The sequence below is a fragment of the Osmerus eperlanus genome, chromosome 11, assembly GCF_963692335.1.
Source record: "Osmerus eperlanus chromosome 11, fOsmEpe2.1, whole genome shotgun sequence".
Lineage (NCBI taxonomy): Eukaryota > Metazoa > Chordata > Actinopteri > Osmeriformes > Osmeridae > Osmerus > Osmerus eperlanus.
In genome coordinates this window covers 15,960,504-15,986,642 of record NC_085028.1, presented here as the reverse complement: position 1 = coordinate 15,986,642, position 26,139 = coordinate 15,960,504, and the positions used below count along the sequence as shown (strand labels likewise).

General features: G+C 50.0%; 1 protein-coding gene across 1 annotated transcript; it reads left to right on the top strand.

Moving 5' to 3' along the window:
• Positions 1 to 2,301: 2,301 nt before the first annotated feature.
• Positions 2,302 to 24,036, top strand: LOC134029539 (endothelin-converting enzyme-like 1). The gene is given in 19 exon segments (XM_062473688.1): positions 2,302 to 2,520; positions 6,726 to 7,214; positions 7,216 to 7,917; positions 8,420 to 8,488; positions 8,670 to 8,780; positions 9,060 to 9,152; positions 11,041 to 11,165; positions 15,757 to 15,979; positions 17,295 to 17,393; positions 17,782 to 17,856; positions 18,079 to 18,182; positions 18,951 to 19,009; positions 19,928 to 19,979; positions 21,202 to 21,269; positions 21,625 to 21,749; positions 21,847 to 21,912; positions 22,064 to 22,159; positions 22,365 to 22,441; positions 22,668 to 24,036. Coding segments are annotated over 18 exon segments (2,403 nt in total). The 5' UTR covers positions 2,302 to 2,520; positions 6,726 to 7,055; the 3' UTR covers positions 22,768 to 24,036.
• Positions 24,037 to 26,139: the final 2,103 nt, after the last annotated feature.

Below are 26,139 nucleotides of genomic sequence, written 5' to 3'. Positions count from 1 at the left end.
GGGAGAGGAGGAGAGGAAGAGGAGGAGGAGGAGAGGAGGAGGAGGAGGAGGAGGAGAGGAGGAAGGGTAGAGGAGGAGGTGTAGAGGAGGAGGAGGAGAGGGAGGAAGGAGAGGAGAGGAGGAGGGGAAAGGAGGAGAGGGAGAGGAGGAGGGGGAGAGGAGGAGGGGGAGAGGAGGAGGGGAGAGGATTGCCTGGGTAACTTGCCATGTTCTGTTCATCATTATCGGTTACGTTCAAAGTTCATCAATCACAGTCCTGTCTCAGATGTCTGAGTGGATGAGGAGTTTGGAGGGCAAGACAAGCAAAGTTTGCACACACACACACACACACACACACACACCCAGACCAACATACACTTCTGCAGATGCATGTACACACACCGTCTGTATGCAGTGTAATTATTCTAAGAACCCAAGGATCCCTGCTCACACCTTGCACAAATACAAACACAGATATCATGAACTAACTCAAATGATATGGAGTTTGCACACACAACATGCACGCACGTCGCACACACACATCTTCGATTTTGAACACCCGGGTGCAACTACTGCACAGTGAGGTTTCGTCAGTGGGGGGTCAGGAATATAAATGGACTTTTACTCTACCCATTTGTTTTGCTGAGTCAGGTGGGGCGGTGTGGGTGGAGTCAGGTGGGGCGGTGTGGGTGGAGTCAGGTGGGGGCGGTTTGGGTGGAGTCAGGTGGGGGAGTTTGTGGGTTGGTTGGGTCAGGGTCAGAAGGGAAATAGATGGAAACAGATGACACAGCTATTGCCTCTGTTCCTCTTCCTCCTATTACACAAATAACCTCAATAGGATCCCTTCTTCTTCTAGACTTTTAGTTAGTCTCTGACTGGAGCTTAGAGCAATGCGTTATCTGTATGATGCATACTGAAATTTAATATTATCATTTTTTGTGTGTAATGTGTACTTTGGGCTTTTTCCACTTTTTTTTGAGGTCTAGATCTTTTATGAAGCAATTATTTCAATGTGCCCTTGGTGATGAACAAACCAGGACAGAATTGATATTATTAGACGCACGGAAATAGACGTAGTTCTGGTTCATAAACTCTTCGATTTGGTTCTGTGCTTTATAGGAAACGTTAACAGGGAAGGGTCCCGCTCTCGCTCGTGGTTAGGTGCGTAAATAAGACCGTAATTAAACTCGGATAAATAGAAGTGTCAAGGGACGCGCGCGCCTCCCGTCTGAAAGTCCCTCGTCAAAATCCCAATCGATTTGTGGCTCATACTGCTCTCCACCGTGTCCCAACTCACAGACCCCCTCTTACGAGTGCTCCCAGTCCGGCTTCCCTTCGGTCGCGGAGGTAGTTGTAATTCTGTGGATGTAGTCCATAGCTTATGTCGCAGTCTAATATATCCAAGTGCTTTGTCCTCATGGACGTAGGCTAACAGCTACGACGATCTGAAACAAATACGGCACGAGTACCTGTTGTCTGACAAGGAGAACCGGAGTTTAACTTCTGTCTTGATTTCCGCCAGAACTCATTTGTTGTAATTAAGGTATATTGGCTAGATTCGGGTCGAGAAAATGGACATCGCCCAATAATATGAATGTCTCTCTCTCTCTCAAGTAGCCTAACTGACACCGGTATTTAGTTAACAGCAGGAAGGCTAACGACCCAAACGCATAACCAACACCAGTTGTTTTGTTTTTGGACATCACCTCTTCCACCGTTTGTTTGGTACAGTCTACAGCATCAACCGCGCACATTTCCTATATTTTCCCGCCTGCACTGATGTTAGATAGATTACGAAGTACGTTGAAATGAGATGGGTAGTTACGAGACTGATTTGCATAATAACTTCAGGCTCTGAATGACGTTCGTTCTGTGTTTGGGGTTGGACGAGGTTCACTTATGACCAGCGTCAAACATTAAAGTAATACAAACTGAAGGTAACCCATTTTGGTTTAATTTCGCAAAAATGTATTCTGAGACGACGACAGCATCACTGGTAGGCTGAGCCAGGCTGATCTCAGCCAAGGCTACATGTTGGATATTTGGGGGTTGTTCTCTCTCTCTCCCCCCTCTCTCTCTCTCTCTCTCTGTCTAACTGTCTCTCTCTCCCTCTCTCTCCTCCCTCCCCCCACCTCTCTCTCTCTCCTCCCTCCCACCCCCCCACCTCTCTCTCCTCCCTCCCCCCCACCTCTCTCTCTCTCCTCCCTCCCCCCCACCTCTCTCTCTCTCCTCCCCTCCCCCCCCACCCTCTCTCTCCCTCCTCCCCCCCACCTCTCTCTCTCTAGCACACACACTCCTCCCTTCTCTCACACACCTGCTTCAGTTGGTCATATGCGGGAAGTTCTCCATGGCACCTTTGGATTTGTGCTCCACGCTGAGGCGTCAGCTGCGGTAGCGGCAGTCAGTGGCGGTCTCTAGCGTATGTAGCCCCAGGACCAGCTGCCGTCCTCAGAGATGACCAAACGAAAGTCACAGACGCAGACCAGATGCTGTCCTTCCAACGGTGTGGATGGAAGTGACTGTCCGCTTTGAATCCCTCTGGTAAGTGCTTTAACCACTAGTAGCCTATACATATTAGTAGTTGTTGTAGTGGATGCCGTTTCTCAGCTACTGTGAACGACCCTACTATGGATAAAATATGAACAAGCGGTTTATTTTTTGTGATCAGGCGAGAGTTTGAGCGTACGGGGACTGGCGGTTATCACTGCCAAATGTCGGAGGCTTCCAGGTTTTTGAGAAGCTGGCTCGAGCGTTAACATCATTTTTATTTTCGGACTGATAGATACCTTTATCGAAAGTAGTCTATATATTGAAGTGGCAATTATCCCACGCAATATTCACTGTAAAAGTTGGAATTTAAATAAGATTTTAGTTCGCTAAACATTGACCGGATCGGTTGCGTCTTCTCGTATTGTTTGCCGAGGCTCCATTGTGGCAAGGATATTGATTGAGTGTGCAGGGAATCGAACTGGTCACTATAGCTGAGTTAATTGAGTTAGCAGCGCGTGCCTGGTAGCTGCGTTAACGAGACCACTGCTGGTCCGGGAGCGCAAGACTGCCGTGCGCACTCCGGAGTAGCGAGGTCTGTGTGGGGTTGCCTGTACGTAGCCCACACGACGGCATAGCTTCGGATTGACATATGACGAATCCTGTACGAAACAGGGGAAAGTAAATGTGCCACACTTGTCAAAAAGTTTAATGAATAGCCTTCCTTAAATCAATCAAACCACAAACTATAAACTGAGCACCATATATCCCTTGGTACTCTGAAAACGCTGCAACTGGCGGACGGCGGTAGGAGTTAAGGGACCAACTCGCCAGCTCAAGAACGCCAGACCGCTGTATGTGCTACGGTCACGGTCCGTGACCACTTTGATTGGAGGATAATAAACCCATTTAGGCCAGTCTACTGATCCGGGTCTCTGGGCCTGCCGCGCGTGCACGGGAGTGGGAAAACGAGAGCTCTAGCCACGCACACTAAAATGAATTGGATCGTAATAGCATTGATTTGAACCTGACCCCTCGGGTGTCGTGCGCCTATCGATCGATTGATCGTCTCCACAATTTATAACTGTCGTTTAGGTTGCCTGACCGAGCTGTGCGTTTGAGCGCAAGGATATTGTATTTGGAAAAAAACATATTTTGTATTTGTGTAGGTCACTATGTGTGTGTATAACTTTGCAGAGTTGTCATGGTGCGTGGTACCTCGGTGTTAGAGAGATGATAAAAACGAGCTTGAAAACTATGACTGCATTAATCCCTGAGTGTATTTAAATAGGATACATTACCCAGCAAGAGTGTTGAGAGATTTTGTTTATGACAAAAGTTGTGTCTGTATGGTGTGTACAGGACAGTATATGAATACTCATTCACTTGTTACTGTGTCTTTGTGTGTTTCTACACGTATATGTTGCAGCATGTGTGTGTGTGTTTCTACACGTGTGTGTTGCAGCGTGTGTGTGTGTGTGTGTGTTTGTGGACACTACAGGACAATGAGGAGCATTAGTATCACTCTCAGACACCAGACCTGTCATGTCTACTGAACGGCCATTCATCAGCTTCTCCTTGTGATATGGCTGAGATCATGTCGGCAGACTATGAATGACCTCTCATGGTGGAGTTTGTCTGCGTGCACATGTGTGTTGTTGCGCTACCTTAAAATTTACAGCTGCCTCGTGGAGAAAATGTGTGTGTTGTAAGTGTGTGTGCGCGCGCGTGTGTGAAAGAGATAGAGACTCGCTTTGAGCAAGTTTCTACATATTTGCACACATGACAATGCGAGGCGGAGGCACTGATCTGACGGATGACAAAGTGGATAGATTATGACATTTTCTAAGAACCCCTCCTGCCCCCCCTTTCCCCTCATTTCCCTCCCCTGTTTATGATCCCCCTCCCCCATCCCATCCCACCATTGAAATACACCTCCCCCTAGACTTACATTACCCCTGCCCCCTAGACTTACATTACCCCTGCCCCCTAGACTTACATTACCCCTGCCCCCTAGACTTACATTACCCCTGCCCCCTAGACTTACATTACCCCTGCCCCCTAGACTTACATTACCCCTGCCCCCTAGGGCAGGCCCACTGCTTTTCCTTATTCCAAAACAGAAATTCTGTCTTCCTGTCTATTTCTATCCCTGTCTCCCTCCCTTTGCCCCCCCCCTCTCTCCCACCTAATCTCTTTCCTCTATTCGATTGATAAACTCAACTCATCATCCTTCAATCAGCCATTTCTCTCATCTCCTTTATTTCCTCTTACACATGAAGAGAGAGGAAACATCCAGGCCTTTTTTTCATTTTTCATTCTGCATAGAACCCCCCCCTCCTCCTCCCCTCCTCCTCCCCCCCTCCTCCCCCCCCTCCTCCCCCCCCCCTCCTCCTCCCCCCCTCCTCCTCCCCCCCTCCTCTCCCCACCCTCCTCCTCCCCCCCTCCTCCTCCTCCCCCCCTCCTCCTCCCCCCCTCCTCCTTCTCCCCTCCTCCTCCTCTCCCCACCCTCCTCCTCCCCTCCCCTCCTCCCTCCCCATCTCATCTTCATCTCTTCTCCTCTCTGCGGTATTGGCCAGAGCAGGTGTTGGTGAGTGAATGCGTTGATTTGCAGTGGGACGTCTCATCAGCAGTGGTAAAGGTGATGTGATTGTAGAGGCCGTCTCTAGTGTCTGTGTCTACAGAAGACAACATCATCTCATTCCAGACCCCCCCCAGCCCCCCTTACAGACGACAATATCATATCATCCCACACCCCCCCCCCCTTACAGAAGACAACATCATCTCATTCCAGACCCCCCCCCCTCCCCACACACACAAACACACCCTCCCCCCCTCCAGATGAGTCCACACAAACTCACTGATTATTGTTTACTGTGGCATGTCAGGCTTTCTGTCTCTTCCTTCCCTCTTTTTTTTTTACTTTTTTCTTTCTATCTTTCTTTCTATCTTTCTTTCAGCCATATTGAATGCAGGTAACCCGGAGAGTAGGGGAAGCCTGGTAAAAAGATAATAGCAATACGTCTGTCCAGGGAAGGATTGAGGTATCAATTTTCACAGATCACTATTGCAGCCCTCTGCAGTTCACCCTGTCTGAGCACAAAAAAAGAAAGAAATGTTCCCCAATAGCACATTCATACTAACACACACTCATGTCCAAAAAAGAGCAGCATTTGTTGGACAGTTTCTGTCCAAGTCTTATGTATGATATGTTTTTGGGGAAGTGAGTGATCAAAATGAATTGAAAATAGGAAGAAAATGGGTATATTGTGTGTGCATATTTGTGGTTAGCTACAGTAAATCTCACCTAAACTCAGTGTTTGAGAATATTATTTGATGGAAAACATCCATTGAAATTCAATGTGTGATTGATGCTATGACTTACATTTACATTACATTTAGTCATTTAGCAGACGCTCTTATCCAGGGCGACTTACAGTAAGTACAGGGACATTCCCCCGAGGCAAGTAGGGTGAAGTGCCTTGCCCAAGGACACAACGTCAGTTGGCATGACCGGGAATCGAAGTGGCAACCTTCGGATTACTAGCCCGATTCCCTCACCGCTCAGCCAACTGACTTACCTCTGTGACAATGCGTTGAGACCGTGGGAGTAAACACATTGTGAAATATATTCATGAGTGTGTTTTCTGTATATCTGCCAACTGTATCCTTATCTTCTTTTTACCGAAGCGTCAGTCAAACAACACTGTGTGTGTGTTCCTGCCTTGTCCAGATGTCTACCATGCCCCTGTTCCCCAGTCCTATTTCCACCAGCCTCTCTCCATCTCCCTACCTCTACTTTCTGCGTCTCAACACCCGCCTCTCCTTTCCTTTCCACTCTTCTCCCCTCCTCTCCTCCTGCTCTTTCTCTTCACCTCCGCCCCTTCATCGTACTCTACCCCTATCTCTCCTCTCCTGCTCTCCCTCCCTCTCCTCTCCTGCTCTCCCTCCCTCTCCTCTCCTGCTCTCCCTCTCTCTCCTCTCCTGCTCTCCCTCCCTCTCCTCTCCTCCCTATCGATCCATCCCAAGCCTCGAGTCACAAAACAACATCGTCCGCCTGACGGATGGATGTCAGGGACCGATCCAAACAACTTTAGGAAAGAGCGACAGAAGGAATGACAGAGAAAAAAGTGCACGTCAGAGAAGACGGTTCCCTTTTGTCATCTCTCAGTGTTCTAATCACCGAATCCATTTTCCATCTCAACAGTCATTTCTCTTTCTCTCCTCCTTTCCCTCCTCTGCTCTTTCTCTATCGACAGACGACCTGAGGCTGAATCCATCAAAGGAGGAAGGAGGGAGGACACGTGAGAAGAGAGCGAGAGAGAAAGGCCGGCACTCCAGAGATACAGACACAGATCAAGAAACCAAGAGGTCAAACCGAGGGTCATTTTCTCCCCAAAAGCCTGGAGGCGTTCTGAACTGTGGTACCCTTTTTGCCCTCTAGTTGGCACAGTCTCCCATTCATCCCTGGGGAGCACGGCTAGCTACTAAACCGATTCGCCCCCTCAACGTGTCTCGCTCGCTGCCTCCTCCTGTCCCTCCCTGCCTCTCATTTCCACAACGAAACTCATCGACCCTGCCTCGTTGCCATGGAGAAGACCTACTCTCTCACCGCTCACTACGACGAGTTCCAGGAAGTGAAGTACGGCGGTCGCTACAGCAGCGACATCCTTAGCAACGGCATGACCCTTCACCTGGGTGGGAGCCTGGACCGCCACGTGGCACGTGGTCGAGGCGGAGGGGTGCGGGGCCGGCGGGCGGGGCAAGGACATGAGCGGCCTCAACAACGGGGCGGGGCTTCCTCGCTGGAGCCGGAGAGAGATCTGCCTCCTGTCCGCCCTGGTGTTCGCGGCGGGGATGTGCGTGATCCTGGGCAGCATGCTGGCGCTCAAGTACATCTCCCTGGAGGCCCAGCAGGACCCCCACTGCCGGGAGGACTGCCAGCGCAAACGCACCCTCCTCCGGGCCTCCCGTTTCGTCCAGTCTAACATCGACGCCACCATCCAGCCCTGCCAGGACTTCTATTCCTTCGCCTGCGGCGGCTGGCTGAGCCGCAACACCATGCCCGAGGGCAAGCTGAGCTACGGCATGATCACCGCCATCGGCGAGCACAACGAGGAGAAGCTGCGGCGCCTCTTGCTGGAGCCGGTGCGCCGGCGAGGCCGCGAGTCGGCCGAACGCAAGGTGAAGGACTTCTACCGCTCCTGCTTGAACATCCAGGAGATCGACAAGCTGGGCACGGAGCCCATGATGGAGGTGATCGACAGCTGCGGGGGCTGGGACCTGGTGGGGGCGCCCTCGGGCGGGGCGGGGTGGGAGAGCGAGGGCGCCCCCCAGAGGCCGGACTTTAACGAGCTGCTGTACAGGACGCAGGGCGTGTACAGCACTGCCGTGTTCTTCTCCCTCACCGTCAACGTGGACGACAAGAACTCCTCACGCAACACTATCAGGGTGAGTGTGTGTGTGTGTGTGGGGGTACTGTCCGTTTGAATGTGTGTGTGAGATGGAGGATTATGATCTAGAAACCTTTGAATATCATCCATCAGATGGAATTGAAAGAGTACAGTTTTGTGGAAACTGTTACGTCTGGACCAGCGACTCCACGTCTACGCTCACATTCCCCGGAGTACTTGTGGCGGCGCTGTTCAGTGCTGATTACGTGCTATTGCGCGCACCTGTGTTTTTTGTTCACCTGTATCTAATCTTCGTTAGCAGAGTATATAACCTGGGATTTTCTGTGACTTGGTTGTCGGTAATTATGCGTGACACTTTACTGACTTCTCATGTCACATGTATTTTTGTTTATTCTGAGTTATGTGCCTCAGTTATCGTCATTCCATTGAGGGTCATTAAAAGAACCATCGAAACTGCATTTGCCTCCTCATTACCTACGAATACCGTAACAGAAAGGTCTTGTTGATCTGTGTGTGTGTGTGTGTTTGTGTTTGTTTAGATTGATCAAGAAGGGCTCACTCTACCAGAGAGGACTTTGTACCTGGGACAGGACGAGGACAGCGTGAAGGTAAAGGTTCTCTCTGTGTCTTCCTCTTTCTCCTGGACTGTTTCCAGACCTGCTCCTTTCATCTCCATCCAGTCTGCGGTGTGACCCGTGGCATCCCTCCCAGCATCATCTGTCACTCTGCAGCTGACCTTTACTGACACATCCAAACCTGACTGTCCATTAATGATGATGTCATGCTCAGATCCTAGCAGCCTACAAGGCCCTGATGGAGCGGCTGCTAAGCATGCTGGGAGCTCACAACGCCACCCAGAAGTCCAAGGAGATCCTACAGCTGGAGACACGCCTGGCAAATGTAAGAATAGTGTGTGTGTGTGTGTGTGAGGATAGTGTGTGTGTGTGAGGATAGTGTGTGTGTGTGTGTGAGGATTGTGTGTGTGTGTGTGTGTGTGTGTGAGGATAGTGTGGGTGTGTGAGGATAGTGTGGGTGTGTGTGTGTGAGGATAGTGTGTGTGTGTGTGAGGATATTGTGTGTGTGCGTGTGTGTGTGTGTGTGAGGATAGTGTGTGTGTGTGTGAGGATAGTGTGGGATAGAAGTGTTTGTGGTGACTGATGTTATCTCGTTCTCTTTCAGATCACGGTGTCTGAGTATGATGAACAAAGAAAAGACATCAGCACTATGTACAACCGCATCACTCTGAGACAACTGCAGCGCATTGCTCCTAACGTGAGTCCCCCCCACACACACACACACACACACGCACGAGATGCACACACACGCCACAGGCACGTGCACCACTCACACACTCTAGACAAACACATGCTATAGACACACGTGCACACACGCAACTTGCACACACTAGACACACATACCTTAGACACACACACATCGCTAAAAAGCCTCAGCCCAAGCAACATCACACCTGTATCTGTATTGCACTTACTTAGCTATTGGTGTGTGTTTGTACGTGTGTGTGTGTGTGTATGGGCCATGGGCAGAAGCGCGTGTGATGGATTAAGAGTTGAAGTCCAGCAGAGCGTTGCAAAGTGTGTGTGTGGCAGGGGGTCGTTCCTGGGCCCGTAGAGCGCTCACTGCGCTCATTGAGACGCACGCCTCCATGGCTCAGCAGAGCTGTCGGGCCCGCGGGGGGAGATGTGGGCGGGGCGGGTGGGGGGGGGTTGTCCACAGGGAGCCAATGGCTGGTAGGACGTGAGGGAGGGAGAGGGGGCTGAGGGGGGAGGGAGAGGGGGCTGAGGGGGGAGGGAGAGGGGGCTGAGGGGGGAGGGAGGCCCAGGAGGAGGGAGCGGGGGAAGGAGGCGCTGGGGGTGAGCAGCGGGAAACTGATGGAGATCTGAGCGGCTGCTTCATCACTTGTGACCGAAGCGGAGAGGGAGGGAGGGGGGAGGAGGGGGGAGGAGGGGGAGGAGGAGGGAGGAGGGGGGAGGAGGGGGGAGGAGGGGGGAGGAGGAGGGGGTGGGGATGGAGGGGGGAGGAGGGGGGAGGAGGGGGGGAGGGGGGAGGGGGTGGGGATGGAGGGGGGAGGAGGGGGTGGGGATGGAGGGGGGAGGAGGGGGGAGGAGGGGGTGGGGATGGAGGGGGGAGGAGGGGGGAGGGAGAGGGGGCTGAGGGGGGAGGGAGAAGGGGCTGAGGGGGGAGGGAGGCCCAGGAGGAGGGAGCGGGGGAAGGAGGCGCTGGGGGTGAGCAGCGGGAAACTGATGGAGATCTGAGCGGCTGCTTCATCACTTGTGACCGAAGCGGAGAGGGAGGGAGGGGGGAGGAGGAGGGAGGAGGGGGTGGGGATGGAGGGGGGAGGAGGGGGGAGGGAGGGAGGAGGAGGGAGGAGGGGGTGGGGATGGAGGGGGGAGGAGGTGGGGGGAGGGGGGGGAGGGGGTGGGGATGGAGGGGGGAGGAGGGGGTGGGGATGGAGGGGGGAGGAGGAGGGGGGAGGAGGGGGTGGGGATGGGGGGGGGAGGAGGAGGGAGGAGGGGGGAGGGATGGAGGGGGGATGGAGGAGGGGGGAGGGATGGAGGGATGGAGGGAGGGGGGAGGAGGGGGGAGGGATGGAGGGGGGAGGGAGGGATGCAAGGGGAGAAAGCGTGAGATGGGGCTGTGACAGGGGATGGGTGGGTGAGGGGGGTGAAGGCGGCCGGTACTGTACAGCTTGGTGACAGAGGTATAGAGAAAAAGGAGGCGAGAGTGACAGAAGGCTGAAAAATGGAGAAGGAGAGTGACGTATAGACTGAAAGATGAAGTGATGCAGAAGAAAGAGAGACCGGAGAGACACACCCAAGGGAGAGGTAAAAGAGAGGAAGAGAATCGCTGTGTGACAGATGGACAATTAGACTGACACGCTACCAAGACAGACGTGCACCAATGGGGGATGCCAATTACACTCACACTAATCCATCTCTCCCGTCTCTTTTCATATCTGCTTATTTCACACAAAGCCAGTTGCCGCAATTTGAACTTCACAAAACTCATCATTAGTAGTGAGAGGACAGAACATGTCTGATTTAGTTTTTCAAACGCAGATGTTCTCTCTCTCCCTCCACCTCTCCTCCACCTTTCCCTCCACCTCTCCTCCACCTCTCCTCCACCTCTCCTCCACCTCCAGCTCCACTGGAAGCGTCTCCTGGACAGGATCTTCCATGACAGTTTTTCGGAGGACGAGGAGATCGTGGTTCTCGCCACAGACTACATGCAGAAGGTTTCTGACATCATCAAGACCACCTCAAAAAGGTGAGGGGGGGGGGGAGAGAGAGGGGGGGGAGGGAGCCATGGGTGAAGGGAAGGATGGATGAGGGTGATGGAGAGAAATGGGTTGTCTTTTGGGGGGGAAGGAGAGAAATCGATAAACTAAAAATGCATGCATTTCTGGGTACTGTCAGCAGCTTCATATGAACTTTGCTGTAAAGTTGACTGCAGAAAATTTGACTGTATCGGTTCCTTAACGCTGTTGAGTCAAAAGGTCTCTGAATTTGTCTTGAAAAAGTTTAATGTGGGTGGGTGGTGTGTGTGTGTGTGTGTGTGTGTGTGTGTGTGTGTGTGTGTGTGTGTGTGTGTGTGTGTGTGTGTGTGTGTGTGTGTGTGTGTGTGTGTGTGTGTGTGTGTGTGTGTGTGTGTGTGTGTGTGTGTGTGTGTGTGTGTGTGTGTGTGTGTGTGTGTGTGTGTGTGTGTGTGTGTGTGTGTGTGTGTGTGTGTGTGTGTGTGTGTGTGTGTGGAGGTGGGGGTGTTGTTGGGTGAACGTCCAGCTCTACAGATTTCTGATTAGTATTGATCTATACCTCTCTCTTTCACACACGCACACACGCACGCACACACACAGTCACGCACACACATACACACACACTCAGGGCTGTCAGCGGGAGCTCATGACAGACTCCAGAGGTGGCTGGAAGGGCCGGTGACAGGCAGAGCTACAACTGCTGACAGCTCTCCAATACTGTCTGAACTTCCGGACTGAAACATGTAGTCCACCTCCCCACCGCCACTCAACTCTGTCTGTCTGTCTGTGTACTATGCACTCTGTCTGTCTGTCTGTGTGTCTGTCTGTGTACTACACACTGTCTGTCTGTGTGTCTGTCTGTGTACTACACACTGTCTGTCTGTCTGTCTGTGTACTACGCTGTCTGTCTGTGTGTCTGTCTGTGTGTCTGTCTGTGTACTTCGCACTCTGTCTGTCTGTCTGTCTGTGTGTCTGTGTACTACGCACTGTGTGTCTGTCTGTGTACTACGCACTGTCTGTGTGTCTGTCTGTGTACTACGCGCTCTGTCTGTCTGTCTGTCTGTCTGTGTGTCTGTCTGTGTACTACACACTGTCTGTGTGTCTGTGTGTCTGTCTGTGTGCTACAGACTCTGTCTGTCTGTTTGCACCCAACACTGACCGTTTGTCCATGCAAGTCCAGTTCAGTTCAGACTTGAGTTGAGCTGAGTTTCAAAAGAACTTTTGAAAAGTATTTTTTTTTCTATCAATATATCTTTCAACACCTCCACCACCCCCCTTCTCACTCTCGGTCTTCATCTCTCCGTTCCCCTGACGACTCCCTCGTTCTGGACTTGAGTGGGATGTTCTTTTTCTAATGAGAAAAGAGCGGGGCTGCTTTTGAGAGCTCTCGTACAGTTCCCTGTCAGCTCGCGCTCGTACCCTAATCCCTCTTTCTGACACTGCCCATTATGATCACCATGGTGACCGATGCCATAAACGAATAGGCTCCGAGCCTCAGGCCACAGGATGCTCCGCCTATATTCCTATTTTCTTCCACCTCTTTTGTTATTTCCCTCCCCTCCTGGTGTTTTAGCTAATGGAGACCTACATGCTTTTCAACCCCTGTTCTTATCCACCCCCCTCTTTATCTTTCTTGCTCCCTTTCTCCTGTACTTATCCAAGGTAACTCTCTCTCGCCCTCTCGCCCTCTCTCTCTCCCTCTCTCTCGCCCTCTCTCTCTCTCTCTCTCGCCCTCTCTCTCTCTCTCTAAACCTCATGTCTTCTTTCCTTCTGTTTCCTCTGAACTCTCTTCATACTAACTCTTTCTTGTTCCTCTCCAGCCTGTTTCCTGTCTGCTGTCATCGAGCTTGTTTCATCTGCTCTCCTTCTCATATCTTTCTCTGTTTCTTTGATCTTCTATCGCCTCGGTCTGGTGTCCCTCCTGCTGAGTGCATTATCTGTGTTTAATCAAAGGTTAGCATCGCTGTTTCCCCCCCACCTCTCTGTCTCTCTCATATACACTCAGTCTTACAGAGATGGGTCCTGCTGTTATCCATACTCCCTACTGTGCCCCTCTCCTTCATTTGCATAGTTGACGGAAATTCTGTTCAAAAGAGTCCCTGTGTCTGATGGGGTCTCTCCTCATCACAAACACGCGCACACACACACACACACACACGTGTGCACACAAGAATGACACCATTCCATATCAAAGATTCTAACCTAAACCCGGATAAAATCTCAACAAGAAAAATCAAACACACACAGTACACTCTCTATGTCTCTCTCTCTCACACACACACGCACACAAACACACGCGCGCGCACACACACTGGTCCTGTCTGGTCTCAATGGGGGGCTGGACTGACTGAGGGGCTTGGTGCCCGTCTGTTTGATTGAGCAACGAAGCAGAGAGGCTCTGGGAGGCCAATAATGGAGGACACACACACGCAGGGATTCACACACACACACACACACACACTTACTGGTCCAGATCTATGTCTGACTCCTGTATGGGTAGAGTAAAGGAAACCAACATACATCTACAAATCTCACTGTTCCTTTTGTGTGTGTGTGTGTGTGTGCGTGTGTCTGTCTGCTGTCACTCCCGGTTCCAATCCTCCGAGTCTTCCAGCTGTTTGTTCATTTGTTTCTTTTTCTCTCTTCTCCCTCTCCATCCCTCAGTTCCTCTCTCTTCATTCATCCATAATTGTAAATGTTTAGGTTGTCCCTGTGCTGCTGGTTAGTACTGACAGAACACAAACCTCCCCCTCTCCTCCCCTTCCTCTTCCCACCCTTTTCTTCTCCTTCTTTTCCACCCTTCCCTCCACCCGCCTCCCTCCCTCCCCTCGCTGTGAGGTTCTGTGGAGCCCAGACGACTACATCCAATCCCATTAGCCAGATGAGCAGAGAACCAATGAGGGGGAAACACTAATGACAACACCAGTGGCACTCTACAACCTCTCCCTCTGCCTCTCTCTCTCTCTCTCTCTCTCTGTCTCTCTGTCTCTCTGTCTCTCCGTCTGTCCATCTGTCTGTACTCTCTCACTCATGGTCATCTTGGGTTAGGGTGGGGGTGATGGGGGGGCGGGTTACACAACTAATGTGAAGTGTGTCTAGTACGCATTAGTGGGTGTTTCAGTTGGTCTGCAAGTGTGCTTGTAGGTGTATTCCTGCTTTAGTGTGCGCATGTGGTTGTGAGCACATGCATGTTTGTGTAGGAGTGTGTGTGGGTACTGTATGTATGTGTGTGTGGGGGTGGGTGGGTGTGAGAGTGTGTGTGTGTGTGTGTGTGTATAAGGGTGTGGGGGATGGTGGTTTAATGTCTTCAGGTAGTCTGGAGGGAGAAAGTATTTTATCTCAATAATGAGCTCCTTTAAATTCCATTCCACTAATGAGCTTTAATTGGATCCCGCGTGATTCAGACCTATTGTCTCGTCATTACAGTGAATCTAACAAAAGATCCTTCAATTCCTCCGGCTCTCTCTAGACCTCCCTTCAGTCCTCCTTACGTTGTTGTCAGCTTAGATTATTAATTTAACTAATGGTTTCATGGACACACATGTTCAGGCTCTGTCACACATGCAAACACACTTAGCATGTGCACACGTGTATGACTACACACACACGGTCTCCCGCTCTCCAGCGGTGAGCACCGCTGGAGAGCGGAGTGGAGTGTGTAATAAACCAACAACAAACACACAGGTGACAGAAGAGAAATCAAGCCAACACACGCACCCTGCAGAGCCGTCACACCTGCATCATCCACAATGACACACAAGGCCACTGTCTAAGCTTATCTCTCTCTCTCTTCCTCTCTCTCTTTGTCACTCTGGTCCTCTCTCCCTCTCTCTTGCTCTTTCCTCCTCTGTCTCTCTCTCTCTCTCTCTTCCTCTCCCTCTCTCTCCGTCTCACTCCCTCTCACCCTCTGTCAATGTATCCCTCCCCCTCTCTTTCTCAAATAAATTCACTTCAGAAGTGCTTTGTTGGCTAGACACTGGGGCCTGCATGCCAAGGCTGTTTTGATTTAATATGCATGGAAAATAAAAACAGGAAAACAGAGAAGGCGGTTTCACGTGGCGAGCCAGCGGTTTCACACGGCGTGGCGCGGCAGGCGAGAGGGCCACTTGTCCTGGGGGCAGCGTGGATGCCTGGCTCTTGCCACATTAGACAGATGCCGGCACACAGTTGCAAAGATAAAATGCATAAATGAATGATGTCTTTCTCTTCTGGACTGGGTTCTCTCCGCGCCCCCCTCCGCGCCCCCTGTTGCTCTCTTTCTCTCTCCTCCCCCGCGAGGCGCTCCACAGCTCCTACCCCAGCGTCTCCACGCCAGACTTCACAGTCTGGCCCGTCTTTCATCCCTCCCTCCCTCTCTCCATGCTTTTCCCCCTGGGAACCGAGAGGAGGGCAGACAGACAGAGAGAGAGACAGACAGACAGACAGACGGACAGACAGACAGACGGACAGACGGACAGACAGACAGACAGACCGACCGACCGTCGGGCAGTGAAGGAGAGAGACAGACACGTAGACAAACTGACAAATGGAATAAAACATGAACATCCTTTTCGAAAGTTTCCCTTTTCTCTCCTTCTCATCACTCCCTCGCTCCCTCGCCGCCAGGGTGCTCCACAACTACATGCTGTGGCGCATCGTGGCCGCCCTTAGCGAGCATCTGTCCACGGCGTTCCGCAGCACCATCCACGAGTTCTCCCGTGAGATCGACGGCACGGAGCGTCAGACGGAGCTGGGGCACCTCTGCTTCACCCAGGCCAACAAGCACTTCGGCATGGCCCTTGGAGCCCTGTTCGTACAGCAACACTTCTCCTCTCACAGCAGGGCCAAGGTACCGGGTCTGCAGCTGGGGTTCCAACTCTCTCTCTCTCCTTCTCTCTCTCCTTCTCTCCCTCCCTCCTTACCTGTCTCTCTCTCTCCTTCTCTCCCTCCCTCCTTACCTGTCTCTCTCTCTCCTTCTCTCCCTCCCTCCTTACCTGTCTCTCTCTCTCCTTCTCTCCCTCCCTCCTTACCTGTCTCTCTCTCTCCTTCTCTCCCTCCCTCCTTACCTGTCTCTCTCTCTCCTTCTCTCCCTCCCTCCTTACCTCTCTCTCTCTCCTTCTCTCCCTCCCTCCTTACCTCTCTCTCTCTCCTTCTCTCCCTCGCTCCTTACCTGTCTCTCTCTCCTTCTCTCCCTCCCTCCTTACCTCTCTCTCTCTCCTCTCTCTCCTTCTCTCCCTCCCTCCTTACCTGTCTCTCTCTCTCCTTCTCTCCCTCCCTCCTTACCTGTCTCTCTCTCTCCTTCTCTCCCTCCCTCCTTACCTGTCTCTCTCTCTCCTTCTCTCCCTCCCTCCTTACCTCTCTCTCTCTCCTTCTCTCCCTCCTTACTGTGAACAAGTTCTCAGTATGCTAAGTTCATGCCTAGGGTTAGTAATGCATTTCTTCTCGACACTCCATAATTAGCTGCATTGTAATGGTGAATTTGGTTCCTTCTTGTGTCACGCTGTTTGAAATGGTTTCATGGTATTGACTTTACCAGGGTGTATTGGGAAGTCGGTCTCTCTCTCTCTCTCTCTCTCTCTCTCTCTCGTACTTTACCACTTTCTCTTCACCCTGTCTGTCTTTCTTTCTCTGCCCCTCTAAGCCCTTCATCATCTTACTCTATCCCCCTCTCCCCTGGGTTCCTCCATATTCTCTCTCTGTTCATTTTCTGGGAGACCGTGTTCAATGGGATTGCCTGACCTACGTGACCCCACACTCTTTCCATAAGCCCTTCATCATCACTTCCTCACCCTCCTTCTTCTTCACTCCTTCCTCTGCTGTACCCAGGTACACCAGCTTGCCCCTGTTTAGCCCAGTTCCAGGTCCACATCTAGACTAGAGACCTAGAGACCTACACCCTGTGCACTTCTTTTGATCCGTACACGGGTAGGGTCTGGTATATGATAGCGGCATGGCACTTTGCTCATCCCAGAGTTGCAGCATTTGTCAGTGACTGGAAGCTTCAGAATCCAGAATGCTCTGCAGGGAATTGAAGCTTTTGTCTTCCAATCAAAATGTCTGATTGGAAGATTTAAAAATGTGCACTTGTTTACCTCTCCGGCTGCTGCAGGATCCACTCAGGTTGGTTTACCCCCCTCCTGTGACCCCCCCCACCCCCTCCCTAGGTACAGGAGCTGGTGGAGGACATAAAGCACTCCCTGGACCTGAGGCTACAGGAGCTGGACTGGATGGATGAGACCACCAAGGAGGCCGCCAGAGCTAAGGTGTCAACAACAACAACAACACATCCTCCTCACGTCATCAGCAACAAAACATTCTCAGACAGCGACACACTGCAGCTTAGCCCCCTCAGAGGAAACGCATCAACGATACAGCCTAGCTGTTGAAACATACACTGGGACTATTGAAACCAGGGATGGTCTAATCCGAGTTGTTTTGAAAGGGTTGTTTAATCATTTTAGAGAAGGAGAGAGAGAGATAAAGGGGGAGAGAGAGATGAGCCAGGGTGATTTGCAAATCATGTGTGTTTAGGAGATGGGGTGTTTAGGAAGGCTGAGACCTCTCTGTGAGTGTGTGTGTGTGTGTGTGCTTAACCCTCCATATCTATATTTTTCTAGTCTTTTCTACACTCTACATCTCTCTCTTTGTTAGCTGCAGCATATGATGGTGATGACAGGCTATCCAGACTTCCTCCTCAAACCAGAGCTCATAGACCAAGAATACGGGGTGAGTTAACAGCCTCTCTCGCTCACTCTCTCTCTCTCGTTCTCTCGCTCGCTCTCTCTCTTTCTCTCTGTCTCATATTCACAATCTGTCCTCTCCTCCTCCACCTTGATCTTGACGTCTTTTAGTTATTCTCACACGTGTTCTTCCTCTCCGTTCATTATTTCCCACTGATCTCTCTCTCTCTCTCCCACCACACTTCATCACCCTGTGGTCTGCTTCCAGTTTGACGTCGATGAGAAGACCTACTTCAAGAACATCCTGAACAGCATTAACTTCAACATCAAGATGTCTGTTAAGAAGATCCACAAGGAAGTGGACAAGACTGCGTGAGTCTCCCATCCCCCCCGGATGTTGACCTCCAAAACACGCCCACGCTACTTTCAAACTGTTACGGTGTGCTCTTCAGACGAGGCTCACCCACACACGTACGGTCACTACAATTTGAAAAGATGGGCAAACTGTCAGCTCGCAGTTTCCTTCAAATCTGTTTGGAAAGTACATCAGCATTAGTATTCCACACGGTTGGACTCTGTGAACTCCAGACATGCTGAAGCACTCTCCAGCCTGGCCATACAGCCAAATCAGATATTCCTCTTTTATCATCACAAGTGTGCTCCCTTCATCATTCACCTCTCTTCTCTTGCTGAGAAAACATGTCTTCTCCCCTCCTCTCCCTCTATTTGTCTCTCCATACCTCCATCCTGTCTCTGTAGCCATCTGTTTCCCTCTGTAACAAGGGCATCTCATGGTTTCAGAGTTATTCATTTCAGAGAATTCTGTACATTTAGTCTTTTTTTTTTTTGTAAATCAATGAGTCTGGTTTTTAAGGGATTATGATGGAGGAAGTCTCCTGTGTTCTCATTTGCGAAGGCAAACCTTGGCTATTAGAACGAATATTTAATCATTTTCCACCCGAGGTTTGCGAGAGAAACATGTAGCCTACTTTTGTGTAGGTCCAGTGCCGGCTAATCAAGTGTACATTGAGGGAGAAAAAAGACAGTCAGTTTAGTGTTTAGTGTTCCCTCCTGTGCCCCGCCCGCCCACCCGTGTGTGTGTGTTTTGTAAGCTTCTGTTGTACATGTTTTTACCCTCAGGTGGCTGCTTCCCCCTCAGGCGCTAAATGCCTACTACCTGCCTAACAAGAACCAAATGGGTGAGTGTGTTAGCAGAATACACACACACTCACAGATCCAGGAACAAACAAACACACGCAAACACACGCACACACACTCACACAGCCAGGAACGCACACACACTCACAGCCAGGAACACACACACACACGCTCACAAAACAATATACTGTGTGATACACGATTACACACCCACAACACTTCTAGTTGCACCTGTTCTAAATTGGAATCTGAAAGCACGCCATAACATGAAGCCCTCATTTACGTGTGCGTTTAACCATCCTCACTTCAACCATCCTCACTTCAACCATCCTCACTTCAACCATCCTCACTTCAACCATCCTCACTTCAACCATCCTCACCTCCGTGGCGTCTGTAGTGTGAGCTCCTTTCCTGGGATAAACAGATGAACGGTAAACTTTGCACCTGGCTCCAACGCTTATCAGTCTCACGACTTTGTCATCTCCCACCCATCACTTCCCATGGTATTGCCTGCTGTGTGTGTGTTCGTGTGTGTGTCTTTCCTCGTGGATTAAATCTTCCTCTGCGAAAAAAATCGATGGTGAGTTAGAGATCTGCAGGAGAGAGCCAGACAAACACAGTCATCAGGCCTGAGAGCTCATCTTTTACCTCCCCCTCACCTTTAAGGCTTCCTCCCTCCCTCCCCCCTCACCTTTAAGGCTTCCTCCCTCCCTCCCTCCTTCCCTCGCTCGCTCCCCTCCCCGACTTTCCCTGGTTGCACCCTCACCCTCCCTATCGCTCCATCTCTCTCTTTCTGCCTTCCACCCTCCTCTCTCAGCCTCCCTGCCTTTGTCTCTCCTTCCCACAGCCATTCCCACACCACTCTCTCTTTCCCTCCCTCCTGATGCCGGCTCGTCTCTTCCTCCTCTTTCCCGACCCTCGGGTTGATGTCGTTCTCTGCGTGTGTGTCTCTCCCCCAGTGTTCCCCGCTGGGATCCTGCAGCCCACGCTCTACGACCCCGAGTTTCCTCAGTGAGTACAGACCTTCCTCACATCTCTAACCTTGACCCACCTGAGATGTCCTCCGATTCAAAGTCTGTCACCAACCGTCTCTGGAGGAGGGGATCCCTCACTGAATTGCTCCTCCCAAGGTTTCTTAAAATGTTTTCCTCCTCTAGTGAGTTTTTCCTTGTCTTCCTTGAGGGTTTAGGTTGGCTGAGGGGCAGTTCTATGGGCGTATGTGAAGCCCTCTGTGACAATGCTTGTAAAAAGGGCTACACAAATACATTTAGATTTGATTTCCCCGTGGATGCCAACCGTGGCTGGGATCAGCTTCTCGTTATGGGTGCGGTTCCACTCGCAAACTTCAGGGTTGTAAATTAATTGTCATTTCCATCGCTGTGATTGGCTGTGTTCTCTCTGGCCTGGAACCAAGATGGCCGCTCGTCCGTGTCTCATGAAAGTCATCAAGGAGGAATTACAGGAAGGCTAAACGTCTATGCACCATGTTTTAAACCTCCCCCCACTCTCACACAACCACCATCACCACCGAGCCAAAGTCCCACTTAACATAAAGTGATTGATTCCCTCATCTCCTAACTCGTTTGCGGAGATCCCCGTTTTGAAGCCTCTTCTGCACCACTCATTCTGATTTCATATGAGACACCGTGTGCTCTGAGTGGCTGTGCCCTTCCCCATACGCACGACAGCAGCCATCCAAACCTCCCTTTAAACTCACTCTCCCATCATCCTCTCCGTAACGAAGCATCCATCCTCCAATTTGTGTACTCCGGTCCAGGGGGCAGTTTAAGTGTGCGAGTGCGTGCGGATGTGTGCGTCGGCAGGCGTGCGTGTGTGTGTTTGTCAGAAATGTATCGACTAGCTGTCAGAAAGTCATTTTCCACACTGGTGTGCGGGGATGTGGGGTCAGCGAGCGCCGTCAGCCGCGGCCAGGGAGAGGTGACCGTGGTGCTTTTGCCACGGTCGGATGTGTGGCGGAGCGTGACGCGTGTAGCCGCCTACCGCCCCCCTCTGGACGGGGGTGGTAGGTGCGCCTCTCAATGCCATGCTGGGTAATCCGCATTGCAGTCTCCGAATGGGAGTTTGTCAGATCTGGCATCCACAACAAATATCTGAGTCACGTTTCTTTAGTAGTTAAAGTCAAGTTAGTAATGCGTTGTCGATTGACTGTGAATGTTCAGCGTGTGCTGAGCTGACAGTGTGACCTTTGACCCCTCTGCCTCGTCTCTCTCAGGTCGCTGAACTACGGGGGGATAGGATCCATCATAGGGCATGAGCTCACCCATGGCTACGATGACTGGGGTGAGGAACTTGTTTTCACCTCCCATGACACACCCCTCACCTCTGCCAAATATACCAGCTCTACGTCTAGGGCTTTCACAAGCCACATTATCCACACGTTTACTGCCATAAGTGCTGCACTGTATTTCCTTTTGAAATGGTTAGCCTAGCAAGATTTTAGAGTTGTAGTTGATTATTTTATTTAATTGTTTTTAAGTTCCCACGGAATTAAAATGACCTTTGGATTAAGTAGTTGACAAACATGCGAGTGGGCCAGACTTGATAGGATATGCAGTTCCAGGTTCTGCGACCCTCCCTAACCCCGCCCCCACCCTCTTGCCCTTCATCTTAGTGATGCAATCGTTCATGTCTGTAGGGGGCCAGTACGATCGCCACGGCAACCTGAAGCAGTGGTGGACTGAGGACTCGTACAGGAAGTTTCAGAAGAAGGCGGAGTGCATCGTCAAACTCTACGACAATTTCACCGTCTACAACCAGAGGGTGGGTTTGAACTCTCTCAAGCGTACACACACACACACACACACGTACTCACACGCCTGTGACAGAAGAATAACCTGAGAAGTGTCTGTGTCCGCAGGTGAATGGTCGTCTTACCCTGGGGGAGAACATAGCCGACATGGGAGGTCTGAAGCTGTCCTACTTTGTGAGTAACTCACCTGAGTAACTCAGCTCTCCACCATGGTCCTGGACGCAGCGTTTACCACACACATCAGCTCCTGTTAAACACACAACTCACAGGGATGCAAAAACGCAATTGACGGTCTCACGCCGTGCTGGTTGGTTTGTCTCTCCAGGCGTATCAGAAGTGGGTGAGAGAGCACGGGCCTGAGAGGCCCCTCCCCGGACTCAAATACACACACGAACAGCTGCTCTTCATCGCCTTCGCCCAGGTAGCCCTCCGTCCACGGACAGTCCACGGTGCTGTCTGCCTGTGCTGTCTGCCTGTGCTGATCTCCCTCTGCTATCTCCCTGTGCTGATCTCCCTGTGCTGTCTGCCTGTGCTGTCTCCCCGTGCTTGCGTCCCCTGCAGGGAGTACTGGTCCTGGCTCCCAGCTGGACTGTCTCTCATGTGCACATGTGTTTCTCTCCTGACAGAACTGGTGTATGAAGAGAAGGTCACAGTCCATCTACCTTCAGCTGCTAACAGACAAACATGCCCCGGAGCACTACAGGTAAATAGACCCATTCTAGAGCCCTTGATCATACTTACATACATAGATGCATACATAGATACAGACAGACCCATCCTTAATGTGCTGAACAATGTAATACAACGGTATTGACTTCAAGTGATGCTTGATTCGCTGCATGTCATTGTGGCCAATAGTCTCTCACTTAAGGCAGTGAAATCTGCATATCTCTCATCTCATTGGTGACTTTTCTCCCCCCTCCCCCCAGGGTGATTGGCAGCGTGTCTCAGTTTGATGAGTTTGCGCGGGTGTTTCACTGTCCGAAGGGTTCTCCCATGCACCCCAAGGACAAGTGCTCCGTATGGTGACCCACTGACCTCGACTCCTAGTGAAGAGACTTGACCTTTGACCTCTGCTGATCTCAACCTCTCTCCACCAGCCTGTCTAACGTTTCTCTCTCTCTCTCCTATGCTTCATGTTCATCGTTATTGTCGAACATCCTATTCAGAGTATAGCTCATGTTTCTGGCTATGATTTCAGTAGCTGAAGGAACTGCAATATGCGAATTCCTTAATTTTTGTCAGGCTGCATCATGATAAATGACGATTAGTGTATAAATGATTTGATTCTATATTTTTCTATGTTTAAATTTGCGTTTATTTTTTAATCATCTATTTTTGTATTTCAAGATATATTGCATGGCATTATACTATTGGTTTTAAATTAAGAATATCATGCTTATTCAGTATATATTATTTTCGTAAAAACGACGCAGGGTAGAGGAAATATGGTTTATTGTAACATAAGTCATTCAAATATAGCATTGCACGGTCATCCTTTACTTCTAAATTTGGAATACATCAATCCCATTTGGGGACAAAGATGATCTGCTCTGGACTGAAACAGCAGGAATGGGTATAGGAATACTACTCTCTGTGTCTGAACTGTTCTGGGATCAGTATTTGCCTGCCAGTGTTTGTCTTTTTTGGTAATTGGAAAATGTGTTGCAATGCTGCCCTCTTGTGGCTGAAAAGCAGAATGGTCTGTGTTCGTGTCTCAGTCCGACTTCTTTGTGTCTGGTCTCAGAACTGTGGACATCGTTGGAATGGTATTGCTGTCTGTGTTTGTAAGGTTTAGTTTTTTATTTTATTTTTTCACCAAGGAATGTATAAGTTAATTGAGGACTTGCAGCAGTGTGTTGATCTACAACACTCTACTGAACATAAATGCATAGGCCAGTCTGTGTCCAGATTCTTTCAAGACACTAAAGTGTCACTGGCCAGCAATATCTTACCAGTGTCACGGAAGCTTGGATCTATCTCATCATCACCCACTGTTGATGGATTTAAACCCTGTGGACAACATGAAACTGCCAGCCTCTGCTATCAGAAAGTAAAGACCATCTTCAAGGGATCGCTTTCATGCCAAAACCCTTCACTCTGCAGTGACTCCTCCTTGCTGGATGACCTCAGAACGCCACTCACCAGACAGACAGACTGATTGCAGAAGACTTGAATAGAAGACTCCTTTGGATTTGACATTCCATGTTCAAACACACACACACACACACACACACAGAATCACCATGTGTACAGTGCATACAAAACAGTACTGGTGAAACCAGAGTACAATTGCACACAGTGAATTGTAGAAAAATAAAAAAATAAAAAACTGTTGAAAATATTTTATTTTGTATAAAGACTCGAGACAAAAGACAAGAACAAGATTTGTACAGAAAATGATATCAGAGGAAGTCTGTTATGATTGTACAGTTGTTTATGATGGAGGCGTATGTTCCCGATCCCCAAACCTCAACACCAGCTTACCAACGCTCCTCACCTATACAGCTGCTGACACACTTGGCTGCTATCACATTTCTTGGTGTTCAATGTTCAATTCTAAAATAAATAAAAAAGCGTATATGTTAAGGTAATGTGCTTCCTGGGTGTCCATGTCCTTTAGGTGTGTGTGCATGTTGTCTGGAAGCAAGCGCCTGTGAGAGTGTGTCATTATGTGTGTGTGAGTGTGTCATTGTGTGAGTGTGTGTGTGTGTGTCATTGTGTTGATCCATCTGGGTTTGTATCCCTTGGTGCTGGCGCCAGCTCTCTCTTGGTCTCCGAGCGGTGAATGGCGCAGGTCCATCTCTGCCTATCCGGCTCCACACTGTCGCTCGCTGGCTTCAGAGAGGACAACAACCAAAAAGGTGGTTATCAATTCAGCGACCGTAGCAAAACGCCACAATCCCCCTGTCTGACTACAGCCGCCGGGCAAACATGGTTAGAAAAACACAACAACCAGCTCGCTTTGGCTCCAACACACTAATCCTGCCTCGCGCACACCCCAGGCCATTTTTTACAAGGATCAAGGGGATCAAATTTGGAACAAACAAGGAACCAGGTTTTCCAGTAATTATGTATATGCTATAGTGCTGTGGACAATCCAGTAATTATGTAAATGCTACAGTTCTGTGGACAATCGACATGAAAGTAATTCACCAATACAGAGCTGGTTGCTCGACAGTCATAACCTAAAATTCAACGCTCCGATATTAGCTGGATGGTTGTCAGTTCCCTCAACTCAACCCATCCACATTATACATTCCGTTGATGTTTCTCTCTCGCGCTCAGAAATGGGATTCAGATACATTTGATCACGAGCGTGAAAGGCCTTGTTTTCTGCAACTGAGAAAATTCAGCTTCTGAAAGAAAAAGCTCTCAGGGGGGCCATTCGTTCAGCCAAGGCTTTCAGAGTTAAAAGGCTGCCTGGGAATCTGAAAGGACTTAAATATTTTATAAGATAATAAGCAGTTTTATCTCTCCACGTATTACACACAATAGCGCCACTTACTGTGCAAACAAATTCCTAAATTATAAACTGCGGCGTGCATTTTTCTCATTGGCTTTATTGATTAGGCGTTTTCAATCCCATTTACCTCACCGAGTTTAAAGTTAACTCTTGAATATGAATTCACTAAATGAATATACATAGTAGTTGAATAAAAGCTAGAAACAGATTGGAATAGTGTGGCATCTTAGAAGTGTGGTCACAGCATGAGCTCCTTCCTGTGGTGTCTGGGTGGGGTGGGCGGATCGATCTAAAGTATCGATAGTATCGATACCAACGTTGGTATCAGTATTGGTCGATACATTGATCGCGTGATTAGATCGATACTTAAGTTTCAATGTTTCTTCTCTACATTCAGTACAAAACTCCCTTTTCATCTCCTCTAACTTCGCTCAAGCTCACTTTGCCCCTCCCCTGCTATACCTCTGCTGACATTGTTGCCGGTATACTAAGCACACTATACTAACAGTATTTTTGACAAAACTCTTTGTCCTGTGTTTTATTATAATCATGATCAACTAATTGAAGGAAAAATCATTCAATGATCATAAAAATTCAAATGTACATATTGATGATGCATTCACTTCATAAATTATGAGGCATTGCTTTCCCCTACACGAAAGTAGATAAGCTGCTTTTAAGTAAAAAGTATTGGTATTGGCAATACTGGCCCTGTATTTACTTGGTATCGGATCGATACCAAATGTTGCCTGGTAAAGGAAGAGGGGATGCGCTCGCTGTCTTTCGTGCTCCCTGAGGAACACGGACAACTCTCCTGTGGGTCCTCCCCAGGAGTCCTGGTCTGCTCCCTCGCCGTCCTCAGGACATGGAACTTGGAGGGAAACCAGTGGTTAGCCTCCTCTTGGTCCTCAAGATATCTACAGCAGAGATATGAA